The sequence below is a fragment of the Hemicordylus capensis genome, chromosome 10 (genome assembly GCF_027244095.1).
Source record: "Hemicordylus capensis ecotype Gifberg chromosome 10, rHemCap1.1.pri, whole genome shotgun sequence".
Lineage (NCBI taxonomy): Eukaryota > Metazoa > Chordata > Lepidosauria > Squamata > Cordylidae > Hemicordylus > Hemicordylus capensis.
Window position 1 is genome coordinate 21,169,506 of NC_069666.1, and position 16,515 is coordinate 21,186,020.

General features: G+C 45.8%; 1 protein-coding gene across 4 annotated transcripts in view; it reads right to left on the reverse strand.

Moving 5' to 3' along the window:
- Positions 1–16,515, reverse strand: part of SCAPER (S-phase cyclin A associated protein in the ER) — a 265,705-nt gene that overhangs the window by 106,418 nt on the left and 142,772 nt on the right. For all 4 annotated transcript variants that reach the window (XM_053272259.1, XM_053272260.1, XM_053272257.1 and 1 more), the window contains one exon: positions 2,223–2,338. In XM_053272259.1, the coding sequence (XP_053128234.1) occupies positions 2,223–2,338 (116 nt within the window). The remainder of the gene's footprint in view (positions 1–2,222; positions 2,339–16,515) is intronic.

Here is a 16,515-nt window from a genome sequence, read left to right on the forward strand (position 1 = left end):
TGGAGTGGCGGAGAGCTGCTCTCCTCTTTCTTAAAGCTCCGGCTCCCCTCCCTGCGCCGAACCGGTGCTCGAACCGCGGTCCGTGCACACCCCTGCTTCCCAGCACTCCTGAGCGCCTTCCAAGATGGCGCTGGGGCTCAACAGCGCTCTCTTTCTCTGAAAGGGCGGCTCCCTGGTTCTGAGAAAAGTGCATCCCTGCACCAAGGTCAGCACAATCAGAAATGGCTCTTACGTTTAAGTTTTCTTGCCCAGACTTGAAAAATGGTGAGGACCATTGCCCTATGGTAATATAACATTTAACTGTTTCCTTTGCCATGTTTGAATGCTGAATTGGAATACACATAAGCTAGGATGTGAAACCGTGGCTTGCTTTAACAATGGCTAAGCACCCACACTGAAGAAGCCTAGGAACATAGGAAGCTGCCTTATACTGAGTCAGACCAGTGGTCCATCTAGCTCAGTATTGTCTACACTGACTGGCAGCATGAAACCAAGTTTTCAGGCAGGAACCTCTCCCAGTCCTATCAGAGATTGAACTTGGGGCCTTCTGCATGTAAGCAAATGCTCTGCGACTGAGCTAAGGAACCATCCCCTAAGGGGAATATCTTATAGTACTCACATGGAGTCTTCCATCCAAATGCAAACCAAGGCAGACCCTGGTCAACACCGACTCGGCCGCACACTTGACTCTACCACAAGACCAGCTGTCCTCCCCAAGGAGAGTCACAGCCAAAGCGCCATCTTCATCTCTCCAGCTGATCTGCCTGCAGAGCGCCAAGGTCCCACTAGGTCTCCTAACTCAGGGGCCAAAGCTGGCTTAGCACGCTCAACTCTTACTTCATCGTGCATTTGGGATCTCAACCAGGATTAAGTTCCATACTAGCCATGATCAAGTGCTATATCTGAACCAGGACTAACTGAATCATTTATGGAAGCTGCAGCAACATCTCAACCAGTGATCCCCAAATGATGGCATTAGAAAAATAATTTAAAAATCCCATTCCTTGGGAATGACTGTTATTAAGCCACTATCTGAGCCCCGTAGCCACTGGATTTAGCAGTGTCAGAACCCTGCTGCCTGCCAACCAACCAACCAACCAACCAACCGCCAGCCTGGGAAGAGAGGAGCAACTCCTTCCTTTCGGTGTCACCGACATACTCTGCCTGTCAACCAAGAGGGGGTACTTCCCATAAGTAAAAAGTGCCCCACCTCAAAATCGCGGGAGAAAAGCTGAGCTATATCTCAGTGGTAGAGCATCTGCTTAGCATGCAGTAAGCCCCAGGTTCAATCCCCGGCACTTCTAGCTAGGGCTGAGAAAAATGTTTACCCGGACCCTCGGAGAGCTGCTGCCAGTCAGTGCAGACCACCCTGAGCTAGATGGACCAATGGTCTGACTCAGTAGACAGCGGCTTATTCTGTTCCTGTCTAGAACCCTGGAGAGCCACCGCCTGTCTGAGTAGACAGGACTGGACCCGATGGACCAAACTCATGACAGTTTCACATGCAACTTCATGGCTGACCAGCAGGGTGGACTTGATTTAAATCAAATCGATTTAAATCACTAGTCAGTAAGTCTAGATTTAAATTATGGTGGGTATTTTTTGTTTTTTGTTTTACATAAAGACTCATTCTTGCTGGTATAATCTTAATATTTACAACCAGATGAAGGTTTCATTTTTGGTCCTCTTCTAGATAGAAAAATTGCCTGAAATAATCTTACAGAAACCTCTGGAAGAGCATGACATTGTGAAAGGATTAATGGAATTCATTTACCAAAAAATTTAAACATTGCATATATACGGCCTTGTGCTACATAATTAAAAACTAATCCTTATTGCATGATGAATAACCTTTGGACTATAATGTATCTTAAATAGAAAACTATCTTTAGATAGATTTTCTTTCCTTAAAAGGCATTTTATTTTTTAAAAATCCGATTTAAATTAAAAAAAATTCAATTTAAATTTAAAAAAAATCTGATTGGAGGGATGTTGTGCTGGGGATGGATAGGGCCAGTTTCTCTCCACCTGCTAAAAACAATAATAATTCTTTTTATTTTGATGTAAACTGCCATGAGCCATTTTTGGAAGGGTGGTATATAAATCAAATCAAATCAAATCAATCAATAGGAGCATGGTCAGGAAAAGCGGGAGCTAGAACAGAGTCCAAACCTAAATTTTAATGACCACTCCCCAAAAGGCAAGCAAAGCATTGTACTCACTTCAGGGGAATCCGTGAAACAGAGTTCAGGTTGGTGGGAGTCATCACGACTTGAAGAACTTGCTCCAGAGCCGTAAAGCCCCCGGCCACGTGAAAGGCAACTTGATCTGCTGCATTCTGGATAAGAGACAAAATGTAAAATTGATGAACATCCACATATTTAATTGGATTATCAAGCCAGATAATTCAAAAATATCTATAGGTCAGATTTCATAAATTTAATTTTTTGTGCTATAACTCTCATACACATTGGAGTAGAGCAACCCTTTGGAAAAAGAGCAACGGATGCTTCTTTAGTGCCTGATCAGGACAGGCACTGTCGGACAAGAAGCAATATGGTTTATAAAGAAAAGCGAGCTATGTTTCACCCCAGCACTAAGATGGCATGTTCTAAGTTTAATTCTGCACTGGCAAGGAGATCATCAGAGTCAGCATTATATTCAATCTGCTTAGCCTTTGTTTTTATTGCAGCTTGCAATATTATACATACCAGGTACTCTTTGAATGATAGTAGCATGATAAATCTGTATACAGATAAATAACTTTTAAAAAACCAAAACAAAAACCAGCGGTTCTCAATTTAAGGGTTGGCAGTCTAATGGGAGGAGAGCTGGTCTTGTGGTAGCAAGCATGGCTTGTCCCCTTAGCTAAGCAGGGTCTGCCCTGGTTGCATATGAATGGGAGACTAGAAGTGTGAGCACTGTCAGATATTCCCCTCAGGGGATGGAGCCGCTCTGGGGAGAGCAGAAGGTTCCAGGTTCCCTCCCTGGCAGCATCTCCAAGAGAGGGCTGAGAGAGATTCCTGCCTGCAGCCTTGGAGAAGCCGCTGCCAGTCTGTGAAGACAATACTGAGCGAGATGGACCTATGGTCTGACTCAGTATATGGCAGCTTCCTATGTTCCTAATTTAAAGGCTACTCACACCACAACCTAATAATGTTACTTTTCTATGATATATATCAATATGTGGAGGAATTTGAAACCAAATCCTTAGATATGAATCAAAGTATTGTCCAAAACATTTATGCAGACACGGAAAAAAATGAAACACGGGGCAAGAGTCAAAGTAGGAGAGGGAAATGCCTTTAGAACAGGGCTGCTCAACTTTGGCCCTCCTGCAGATGTTGGCCTACAACTCCCATAATTCCTGTCTGTTGGCCACTGTGGCTGGGAATTATGGGAGTTGTAGTCCAAAAACAGCTGGGGGGCCTAAGTTGAGCAGGTCTGCTTTAGAATGATAGAGGAGGGGATACCTTTGAGACCATCTAGTCCAACCCCCAGCTCGATGCAGGAGATCCCTAGAGCCACCTCATTTTCTATTAGGATCAGTTAAAATCACACAAAGCCATCAGCAAATTTGAGTTCTCTAGAACTCCTCTGCAGACTGGGGTTTAAGCAGAACAAAGGAGGAGGAGATCTGGTCTTGCGGTGGTGAGCACAACTTGACCCCTTTGCTAAGCAGTATCTGCCTTGGTTTGCATTTGGATGGGTGACCACATGCCAGTGCCATCTGCTGTAAGATAGTCTCTTTAGGGGATGGGGCTGTAGCTCAGTGGCAGAGCATCTGCTCTTCAGGCAGAAGGTCTGAGGTTCAGTCCCTGGCAGCATCTCCAGGTAAGACTGGGAGAGACTCCTGCCTGAAATCTGGGAGAGCTTCTGCCAGTCAGGGTAGACAATACTGAGCAAGATGGATCAGTGATCTGACATGATATAAGGCAGCTTCCTATGTTCCTGTGAGACTAAGTTGGGGATGATGGAAGAGCCCCACGGGCTACAGGTTGACTTAAGATGGATTGTAGGAGGTTTTATACACACTTGATCTGATTTAATTTGTCTTTGCTAAGTCAGACATCAGTTTGCCCCAAGGACTGCTAAGACAAAGAAACAAAAATGGCTATCTCCCTCATTTTTTAAATAAATGTAAAACATAGCAATAAACTTGTATCTGCTTCTGACATCAGCTAGAACACACATGTTCCATGCAAGGCAGAGAGCAGAAGTATAGAGGAACATGGTAGTTTTCCAGTAGAACATAGGCAGCTGTCTTCTACCGAAGACATAAAGGAACTACTTTGACTACATACTCTTCAGATTAATTCCAACAATAAGAGCACAGACTTTTGGCAAGCTCCAATATGCACAACTGGAGTGCACTTTTTAACTTATATTTTGTAGGAATTGCAGTATAATTATTCTATGGAATTTTATTTGATTAGTGTTTTTATCATTGTGATTTCACATGTTTGCAATTTACATAGTGACAATAAAATTGTGGTTTCCATGTTCATCACAGATTAGGATCTATAGAATATTGTATTTGGTGGGTGGGTTGTTTTTCTTATTTCTACCAATTCAGACCACTTGTCCATATAGCTCAGTATTGTCTACACAGACTGGCAGTGGCTTCTCCAAGGTTGCAGGCAGGAGTCTCTAAGTCCTATCTTGGAGATGTCGGGGAGGGAACTTGGGAACTTCTTCCCAGAGCGCCCCCATCCCCTAAGGGGAACATCTTACAGTGCTCATACATGGAGTCTCCCATTCAAATGCAATCAGGGCAGATCCTGCTTAGGAGAGGGGACAATTCTTGCTTGCTACCACAAGACCAGCAGTCTGCCTTGTACAGTGGTAGGCCCTCTCTTACTGGAGGTTTTCAAACAAGCTGGCTAGCAATCGGCCAGAGATACTGCAGCAGTTTGCTGCAGAGAGCAGGCGCTGGACAAGAAGGTACCTTCCAACGTGCACCCTATGATTCTATATGTTCATACAACCTTTGGAATTAAGGGGACTTTCAAAAGTGATATGGCATGGGAGTGTTGCGGGCTGTCTGCTGGTTCAGCCAAAAAGGTCAAAAATCCCTCTGAAAATGCCCAAGCCATCAGATATTGTACTGCTAAAACAGTTCCTTCAGTGGCCCTGGTCAGCACAGTAGCCTATTCTATTTAAGGGCCATTTACACAAGTAGCATATTTTTCACTTTCGTTAGTAAAAATCTGGAGTGAGAAAATAATTAACATTCCAAAGTTGAAATTCAAAATCTAAACACCAGGTTAGTAAAGAAATGTTAGCTTGGACTGCATATACTGGGCTGCGTTCGGCAGCAAATTCAGTTCTCTCAAGCAAACATTCACACCGGGATACTGCTAAAAGGTGATACTCTTTTTACAAGGTTTGCCCCAAGTTTCAGGAACGTGGGCCCTTGGGAGCTCCCAGCTCCATTAAGAAAGGTTTTCAGAAATGGTCCATTACCACACAGCTAAAACAGATACTGAAGATATCAAGAGGAAGTAATCTCGCCTGCTGTTCTCTCACAATGGATTTCTCTTTGAGCCAGAAAATCCAGATCCTTCTTGATCTGAATAGAAATGCCCACACTGTGTCAGCCAGCAAAGTGGCAAGTAATTATAGCAACAAACAACAGCCTACAAATTAGCTTCACTTGCATGAGTTGTTATTATTTCTACCAAAATTCAGTCCTCACCCCTGAACTAGTTTCTGTGCATTCCTTTTGTATATCTGGCTCTCTCCTGGTCTCATAAAACCTTCCTATTCATTTATTTTGCGTATGACATTTGGACACCATTAGCCTGCCTAGGAATTGCCCCCATCGGCAGCTATTCCCCCTGGTTACAGCAGAGGGCGACAGTGAGGATCCCTCCATCAGTATAACTGGGACCAGCTGCCATTTAGCTCCTCCCCTTCCAGAATCGCCTCCTGCATTGGCCAGGGTACCTGACTTGCCCTCTCTCCTTCCTAAGCTCCTCCCCTTCGGCTTGTATCAATTAAAAATGCAAGCCATTATTTCAAACTGCAAGCCTCCTTGAGTGCATCAGCAGAGGGGCAGTAAATAAATGTAAACAAGGCCTTTTGGCCTTCACATGTTAAGCTTCCTTTGTTATCGTATTGTTCAAATTTGACAGCCGACAGAGAATAAAGCTCACTGAACCCTGGATGTGTGTGGGGCTCACTTATTTCCCTACCGGATACAACACCTTAATGGCTCCGGGTCCCCCCTTATCTTCTCTGCTCTGTCTTGAGTGGCAGCTAATAGGATTATACAGGCTCCCTTCCTATAATACAGCTCAACGACATGCCAGCAAAAAATGACAGCCTAAACCTGAATTACACAGCCCGGGAATCCATCCAATTATTAACTAAAGTAACTGTTATTACCTAACCTAATCAAAGGGGAAGCAGCTGTTAATCTTTGGTGGCCTGTAGTGCCGTGGCGGTCAGGCGGGATGAACCGTCTTTGTACTTGACTCTCCCAGAGCCAATAATTATGTCCTTTGTGATCAAGGAGGAAGAGCTTCCTCGTGTTTTCCACAGAGGCAGCAGATGGGGGACGGAACGCTCCGCATGCTCATTAACGAGACAAGAAGTGGCTCTATCAGTGTCTGGCATCTGTGGCACTTCTGGCAGCGCCCTTGTCTGAATACCAGTCGGACGGAAAGGCCTGAAATTAGCCGGTTAACCAGTTTACAGGCTTAAAAACAAAAACCAATGTTCAGCAGATAATACGGCAACCAAATTATGAAGGTCATGTATAAGGCTGAGATCCTAAACACGCCGCCTAGGGAGACAGTCCCACTGAAGATAGGAGGACTTGGCTTAGAGGCCCTATTTATTTATTTTTAGTATATTTGTGTACCACCCCAAATGCACGTCACTGGGCAGTTTACAACAGACACAAATTAAAACCGGGATTGCACCATTAAAAACCATTTTAAAAGCCACAATTCTACAAATCTAGTTAAAAGCTTGGGTGAAGACACGTGCCTTGAGGATCTTTTAAAAAGCTGTCGGGGATGGGGAGGGCTCTTGTTTTGGCAAAGAGCATATTCCAAAGCCTGGGGGTGACAACAGAGAAGGCCTGCCCCCGAGTAGCCACCAGACAGGCTGCTGGCAACAGCAGACTGACTACTCCAAATGATCTCAATGGGCCGTGGGGCTTGTAGCGAAGCAGATTAATAGACATCTCTATTTTGTCTTTCTGGCTTATTACTGCATTTGTTTTAATTTGACACATGACACACATCTGGTGTAATTTAACATAGCTGGATTATTTACAGTTGCTACTTATAACAGTGTCGTTTCACCTAATGGAGCAGCGGGGAAATGAATTGATTAGCAAGCCAGAGGCTACTGGTTTGAATCCCCGCTGGTATGTTTCCCAGACTATGGGAAACACCTCTATCGGGCAGCAGCGATTTAGGAAGATGCTGAAAGGCATCATCTCACATTGTGCGGGAGGAGGCAATGGCAAACCCCTCCTGTATTCTATCAAAGAAAACCACAGGGCTCTGTGGGCACCAGGAGTTGACACCGAATCGACGGCACACTTTACCTTACTTATAACAGTATTGCTATTCTGATATTGCAGCTCTTACAGTATTTATTTATTTATTTATTTCATATACCGCCCACTCCGAAGACTCTTGGCGGTGTACAACAACAAGCAAACAGGCAACATTAAAAATTACATTACATGAATAATTAAAAATTATTAAAGAACTAAAGTAACTACCAGAAAACAGAAAAATGAACTACAGGGCAAAGGCCTGGCGTATTGCATTTCTTATAACGCTATTGCATACTCTTCGAATGTCCTTATTTACTTGGAATAATATCCATGTTCTGTTATCTGGTAAATCACGGTCTCCTATTCTGGCCTTTCGAGGATACCTTTTTTTTATTTTATTTAGTGTATATCTATACTGCCCAAAAGGCAAGTTCTCTGGGCGGTTGACAGGACAACAAAAACAACATATAAAAAGATTAACATATTTCAACATCTAAAATTTAAAAAGTTAAATCTATTAAAACACAATTAAAATACAATTAAACATTGTTTTAATTGTGTTTTAATAGTTTTAACTTGTTAAACGTTTTAGCCCAGAGTTCATTCTTCAGGATTCAGCCTCCCCTTCGGATCCCTCAATCTTGGCTTTTTTAAAAAAAAAATTATGTATTAATTTTATTTTAACATATTTGTATACCCCCCAAAACTTGCATCTCTGGGAGGTTTACAGTAAAACTTCACAACCATTTAAAATGGTAAAACAATGTTAAAAACTATTAAAACAGTATTTAACTAAAGGCCTGGGTGCACAGATGAGTATTTAAGGACTTTTTTAACAGCTGCCAGAGATGGGGAGGGTCTTATTTCAGAAGAGCACATTCCAAAGCCTTGAGGGCAGCAACAGAGAAGGCCCGTCCCTGGGTAGCCGTCAGACGAGTTGGTGGTAATTGCAGACGGACCTCTCCTGATGATCTCAATGGGCGGTGGGGTTCATGGCGAAGAAGACATTATCTTAAACACCCAGGGCCTAAGCAATATGGAAGGTGGTACTGGAACATCTCTCTGCCATGACCAGATCCAGGATCTCCTCCAACTGGAGTATAAGGGGGACAGTTTAAGGCAGGGGTGGGGAACCTTGGCCCTCCAGCTGTTTTTGAACTACAACTCCCACCATCCCCAGCCACGCTGGGGATGATGGGAGTTGTAGTTCAACAACAGCTGGAGGGCCAAGGTTCCCCACCCCTGGTTTAAGGGATGGGACAGGATACCCAGACCCTGGAGGACCTGGGTCATGATCCGAACACACAGAGGCCCATGGAGCATACACGGCGGCCTCCAAACTGGCCACCGCAGTGGAGTGCTGCCCAGTACACTGAAAACCACCTGAACGGGGAAATGTGGACATAAAAGGAGGCCGGCGGGGGGACTTCTGGAGAAAGCACATACACACCCCGTGGCCAAAACTAAGCCCCTGGACCAGGTAGCCATAAGAAAAAATTAATTTTTAAAAGTTAATTTTTAAAAAAATTGTGAACGGCCAGGGGGAGGGTGGGGTTAGGTCCAACAGTGAACTGAACCGGGGTGTGTGTGTGTGTTCCAGTTTGACACTGAACCAAACTGGTTTGACATCGAACCTATTCGCACATCCCTCCCTTCCAGTCCTAGTAGAGCTACCAGTGCCAGCACTTAAGAAATCAGACAGGGCTGTTTTAAGAAATTGAGCATTGCCTTGGGAAGGCACAAGGCCAACTCACTTTGCCTGGGCAGCAGCCATGGAAACTAGCACTCTGTTCCAAGAGGCTACAAGAGCAGGGGTGTCACACTGCAGGTCTCTCACTGTTGTGGGCCTACAACTCCCATCATGCCTGGATACTGGTCCCTGTGACTGGGGATGATGGGAGCTGTAGGCCAACAACATCTGCAGGGCCCTATGCTAGAGCAACATCTCTGGCATGCTGCCATGGCCAGTAGCTGTGTTCCTGCTTGGTGCTGGCCAGGGTTCTGAATCCTTGTCCTTGGAGATTACTGAAATCTTTGTCAAGTTCAGGGAGGAGAACAGGTCTTGTGGGAGTAAGCATGAATTGTCCCCTTTGCTAAGCAGGGTTCATCCTGGTTTACAATTGAATGGGAGACTACATATGTGAGCACTGTAAGATATTCCCCTTAGGGGATGGAGTCGCTCTGGGAAGAACAACTGCCTGCTTGCATGCAGAAGGTTCCAAGTTCCCTCCCTGGCAACATCTCCACAATAAGATTGAGAGAGACTCCTGCCTGCAACACTGGAGAAGCCAATGCCAGTCAGTGTAGACCAGGGATTCTCAACGTTGGGTTCCCAGATGTCACTGGACTTCAACTCCCATAATTCCAACCAAAGGCCACTGGGGCTGGGGATTATGGGAGTTGAAGTCCAATGACATTTGGAGACTCAACGTTGAGAATCCCTGGTGTAGAAAATACTGAGCTAGATGGACCAATGGTCTGACTCAGTATATGGCAGCTTCCTATATTCCTGAGACCCCAGTGCAGCCTAGAATAATCTGATGCACATACATATAAATGAATGTTCATGAATACCAAGGTAGCACATAGTCTGACATTACACACGTTGCATCTACAGAGATATTTTGAACTGTTGGTTTGTAGTAACACTTTTCAAGTATATCTATAGCCAAAAGAACTAACCTCCCACTTGGCTTTTAAGTCTATAGAACAGAGGTGATTGCAGAGAACATGAACACAGCACGCAGTAGGTGCAATAAAAGTTTTCAGCAATTTGGAATAAGGGTGGGAGATGGGATGCCCAGACAGTGGAACAAGTGTGACCTGTGAAATGCTGGAGGGCATAGTACTGGCCTACTTTATAGGCTGGCGGTAAGAATGGAGACAGAATGTGTAAGATGCTTTGAACACACAGGAAAAGCACACCATAAACCAGGGCTGCTCAACTTCAGCCCTCCTGCAGATGTTGGCCTACAACTTCCATAATCCCTGGCTATTGGCCACTGTGACTGGGGAACAAGGGAGTTGTAGTAATGAAAGTCAAGGAACACAGTGAAAAAACGAGACTACAATTACATGTAGAGAAGACTAAACTAATGACAATGGGTACAGCAGCCAGCATCAGAATTGATAATGAAGACATTGAAATGGCGGATAGCTTCTGCTTTTAGGATCGACCATCAACAGTAAAGGATTCAGCAGTCAAGAAATACACCACAGACTAGCACTTGGTAGGGTTGCAATGAAGGCCTTGGAAAGGATATTTAGATGCTGTGGCGTGTCTACACCTACAACGATTAGAATCGTTTGGATAATGGCTTTCCCTGTGACACTCTATGGATGCGAAAGCTGGACTTTGAAGAAGCAAGATAGAAAAAGTACTTACGCTTTCGAACTTTGGTGCTGGAGAAGACTTTTGATACTATGGACAGCCAGGGAAATAAACAAATGGATCATAGAACAAATCAATCCAGAATTTTCACTTGAGGCACAAAGGACCAGGCTCAAACTATCATAGGTGTGCCTTGGAATGTGCATGCCAGCGCCCAGCTGATTGGCTGGGTGGCGGATGTGCCTGATTGGCTGAGGCGCACCCAGGAGGATTGGTTGCCACGGTGGCGGCCCGGCCGTGGCCAGAGGCAGCAGGACCGGCCCGGCCGCAGAAGCAAGGCCCAGGAGGGGGGAAAGAAGGGAGGGCAGAAGTGGCGGTGAGGAGGAGAGGCGGCTGGGCCCGGAAGCAGAGACTGGGGCCGAAGCGGGTGGGGGGAGAGGTAACCGCTGGCCCCAAAGAGTGCACAGATGCTCTGTGCGGGTCGGCTAGTTTATTTGTTATTTCTTTTTGGTAACCGCCATTTTTCGAAGGGCGGTATAGAAATCAAATAAATAAATAAATGCAAGAATACAGCTTTCTGTATACTCTGTTTTTGTATGAATGACTGTATCTGCGTTCATTTAAAAAGTGAACTTGGGTGCACGTCCCTCATATTGCTGTACCTGTTTCAATGTAAAACGTCAATAACTGTATCTGTGTACAGATCTGTCCCTGTGTAGACTCGTACAAGTGTTGGACGTAACATGTGAATAAACCTTCAGTCTTGATCAGTGTTCCCTCTAGCAGGGATTCCCAGATGTTGTTGACTACAACTCCCATATTCCCCAAGCAGAAGCCATTGCAGCTTGGGATTCTGGGAGTTGTAGTCAACAACATCTGGGAATCCCTGTTAGAGGGAACACTGGTCTTGATCCTTCAGGGAAAGTGCAACCCCTCTTAGAACTAGATATGCTTCACTTCCTGGACTTATTAACCCAGAGACCACCTCTGTCTTGTCGGAATAAAGCTTCAGTTTGTTTGCCCACAACCAGACCAAACCCACCTCCAAAGAGCAGTTCAGGGTTCCCACGGCCTCCCTGGTATCAGGCAGTGTAAATGAGAGGTAGGGCTGGGAGTAATCAGAGTACTGATGACCCCTGGATGACCAACCCCAGCGGTTTCATTTAGATGTTAAAACATCATGGCGGACAAGATGGACATGCGCGCGCACACACACCCCACTGGCTGCCATGTTTAACAGTATGTTGCTATATGATACAGGGAGTGGCTGTTCAAGAAACACAGGCTCCAGAAACCTTATGGGGTCATGTGGGTTATGTCGTTTAGAACTACCCCTTCGAACTGAATGGGAGCTCTCCTTGAGCTCCAATAAGCAGCGAGGGGAGTGCAAAGCTGTTCAGTGCTGTGAGCAGACAGCAGAGGTCGGCAGCTCTACAGCTGCACAGAAGGAGCTTGGGGAGAAGCTCAAGAGAAGACTCCGGGCTTGGCACACTGAGGACCCAGTGGAAAATTCAGCACTGATTTCTACGGCACTTACTGAATACATGTCAACATTAAAATAAATCGAGAGTCCTGTCTTGCTAAGGACGGTGGCCTTGCCTGCCCTGCTGCCACCCCCCCCCTCCAACAGCCGAAGATGCAGCTCACAGCCGTCACCCAACTTCGCTGCAGTGATGCGAAGCCCTTGAGTTCTTTGCTTAGAAGCTACTAGAATGAGCATCACAATGACAAGGGAAATCAGTTGGCTCTCCCTGTGACTTCAAATGTAAAAAATGCATTTCAGAACTGTATACAGTTCTATATACAGGAGGAGAGCTGGCCTCGTGGTAGCAAGCAGGAATTGCCCCCTTTGCTAAGCAGGGTCTGCCCTGATTTGCATTTGAATGTGAGACTACCAGTGTGAGCAGTGTAAGATAGGAACATAGGCAGCTGCCATATACTGATCAGACCATTGGTCTATCTAGCCCAGTATTGTCTTCACAGACTGGCAGTGGCTTCTCCAAGGTTGCAGACAGGAATCTCTCTCAGCCCTATCTTGGAGAAGTCAGGAAGGGAACTTGGAACCTAGATGCTCTTCTCAGAGCAGCTCCATCCCTTGAGGGGAATATCTTACAGTGCTTACACTTCTAGTCTCCCATTCATATGCAACCAGGGCAGAGCCTGCTTAGCTAAGGGGACCATTCATGCTTGCTACCACAAGACCAGCTCTCCATCTAGATGTTCCCCTTAGGGGATGGGGCCGCTCTGGGAAGAGCACCTGCAGGCTTGCATGCAGAAGGTTCCAAGTTCCCTCCCTGGCATCTCCAAGAGACAAAAGTTTGGGGCAGTGTACAAATCAAGGAAGGAAGGAAGGAAGGAAGGAAGGAAGGAAGGAAAGGACTGAGAGAGATTCCTGCCTGCAACCTTGGAGAAACCGCTGCCACTCTGTGTAGACCATAGTGAGCTAGATGGACCAATGGTCTGACTCAGTATAAGGCAGCTTCCTATGTTTCTGTCTCCTAACTATTTTATTACACGATGTTGCTATTTTCCTAACTGTCACACAAGAGGTGTCTTAAACAGTTGTAGAAGTTTTGATAAATCCATCAAATCTGCTTAAATTTGCATACATATAAAACAGTAGATCTGGAGAAACAAGCCTTTAAAAAAAATCATGCAAACATCACAACAGGCATCATCTTAGAAAAGACATTATCTCCTATGTGCAAAAGGAGGAACAAGGACGGTTCAAGTTGGATCTGTGAGCACATACATCCAGCACAACTGCTGATATCCAGACTAAGCTATTCATAAGTAGTCCCACTGAAATTAATAGGACGACTTGGCCAACATTCAAATATATGAATGAATGTCTGATGAATGTCTTTTGAATCAGTCGAAAGAGTTCCTATCCATTAGCGGCTGAGGACAGGTGCTTTAAGGACCACCTTCTCCTATACAAAGCTGCCTGTGTATCAAGATCTACCATGGCGACCCTTTTTCCGTGGCACACCTGATGAATGGCCAGCCTGCAGGCAGTGCAACTCTCATGACCAGGGCCAGGATGGGGGAAGCAGCTGTCCATGGACTGTCAGGAGCCAGAAGCAGCTGCCCCTTATTTGGTATCCTGGGCCGTTCCCCGGCTCCTTAGGATTCTGGGTTGGACAACGCTTCTCCCCTGATATGGCCTATTTTGTACAGGGGAGCCAGAACCCTCCCTGCTCACCCAGCACATCTGCCTGCCTCTGACATCTCCACATGCCCACGCAGTGCTGAAATATAGTCTCAACCTGCGGAACTCCCGATATTGCTGAACTACAACTCCCATCATCCCTAGCCACAATAAAATTCTAGCAGGGGGTGATGGGAGTTGTAGTTCTGAAAAATCTGGACCGCTGCCACCAGTTGGGAACCGCTGGTCCATGCATGCAAAACCCCCTGCCTGTGGGCTAAGATTACACCACTCATTACTGGATTTTAATCTGGAGAATCACCTGCACCACGTTTCAACCAATCTGGCCTGTGATGTGTTTGTTATATGTGGGCAACAACCAAGAGGCCAAGCTCTGCTAACTGGCTAACATTTCTAAGTCAATCAAAGAGGCAATAAAACGCCAAAAAGACTATAAATGGCCCCAACAGCGCTTATGGCCCCTTAGCACGCTCCCAGAGCTCCTTGGAAATTTCCAACAATACACCATGACATTATTTTTGAGAAGCGCAAAGTGCTCACAGGTAAGATTCCCAGGGCAGTTTAAAAATTCATGGCGTTTCCCCACCAGGCAGGAACTCCAGAGGAATCTGGCAACCCGTACTCTGCACTCCCGAGACTCCAATTTTTTTCATTTGACAAGGAAACTTCTATTGACGTGTGTTTCCCCTTTTTGCACCAATTGCTGGGGGAAGTTTTGTTCTCAGCTCCCTGAAAGCGGAACTCTCTGCCAGTTGGACAACACTTTGCAAAGAATAGTCATTTATTCAATTTTATCTACCGCCGTTGCTAAGGTGGCTCAGGGAAGTTTACATTAAAATCAAAAATACATAATTAAAAATTTAAAACACACACACGTTTAAACCGGATTAAAACTCACTAAAATTAAAATTCAAAGTAGATATTATCAAAAGCCGTTCAGCAACATCTGGAGAACCACAGGGTGGGTACCTCTACTCTAGATAAAATAATGGCTTTTGCTTGGGTCCAAGGGGTCCCTGGCATGAGCAAAAGGCTCCCCACTGCCCAAAGGGGGCCTGCAAATCCGCCCCCCCCAACCTGTTGTAGTGCCAGGGCCACATCTCACACTGCTGGGGAGGGCTTACCGGTCCCCCAAGAATTGCTTTTTGGAAGGTGAAAAGGACTGCAGAAAAAGAAGGGAGACAGAAAAGCCCTAGTGGGCGATCAGAGTGACTCTGGATCCCAACCAATGACAGCATTTATGTTCAAAGCACTTTACAAACAGTTATCTCAATAATCCTTACAAACAGCCCCGGAAGCCTTGTCAACAGTATGATCTCCATGTTGCAGACAAAGGGGCTAACGTTAGGAAAGGGCGTGCACGAATGGCTGTGCATAAGTAGAGTGGGGAGGAGACAAGGAGATACTTGGCGTGCATGGAAAGATTCATGGATGACCCCTCCCACAATTCCTGCCTGAAGCCTGGAGAGCCGCTGCCAGTCAGAGTAGACGCGACTGAGCTCGGCAGACGAATGGTCTGACTCAGTAGACAGCGACAGCCTATGTTCCAAGGGCTGAGAAAATCATCTGGTTTTGCTCAATTGAGGTTTGGGAGTAAAGCCTGAGCAATGACTACTACAGGCAACCGTGCTAGCAAAAGGAGCAAGCACATTCATAGACAATAAACAACAGGGAACCAATGACATCTCTGAAGACATTTACTGCTTTCCAGTATATTTAAAAGGATATGAAGCCCCTGTCCCAAGACGTATACTCCAATGGCTCGAAGGCACGAGGATTATTCTTGGCAGGGATCCTAGACTAGTCTTCTAAATAAAGCCCAAACCGCCCCCGTCATCACATACACACAAAGCTAATTATCCTGCTTCTGTGCCAAGGAAATGCTCTGCTCAAAAGAAAATTATGCAAGCTGATGTCTACGCAGAGATGCTTATTTTATCAAGAATGGGCTGTCGGCAAACTCGATTCCGAACATATCTCAGTTTGGGCAGAATTTGGTATACATTTCTCCCGGCGGTCCTGACGAGGAAGCAGCAGGAGAGACATAGAGCGGAGAAGCAGCAAAGCCTCTAATGTGCCATGGAAATCCTGTTGCGACAGCCCTTTCCCCAGACCAAGGATTGCTGCCCAAGCCTTCTGCTGCCCTGGGAAGCGAGAAGTCGTCTCCGCCCTCCCTTGAAGACACACTGCTGCCGTTTGTGGGTGTGCTGAGATTTGGCCCTTCCTTCCGAAGACCCAATTTGCCTCAAGGCCACAAAGGTCCTTCCACCAGCTCTCTCTCTCTCTCTCTCTCTCTCTCTGTGGGGTTGTTCTTCATGTGAAAATGTCTCGGGTCCCCGGCAGTGTTCTAATCTTTTTCATCCATGGGCAGAATGAGTTTTGTGCTCGGCAGCAGTGTCAACGCAGGGTGGGCTCCTGTGCATCCATCCTGATTCAGCTTGGGCGGGATCTAAAGTCAACTGAGTGGACATTAACAAAAACGTCTGTGTGCGC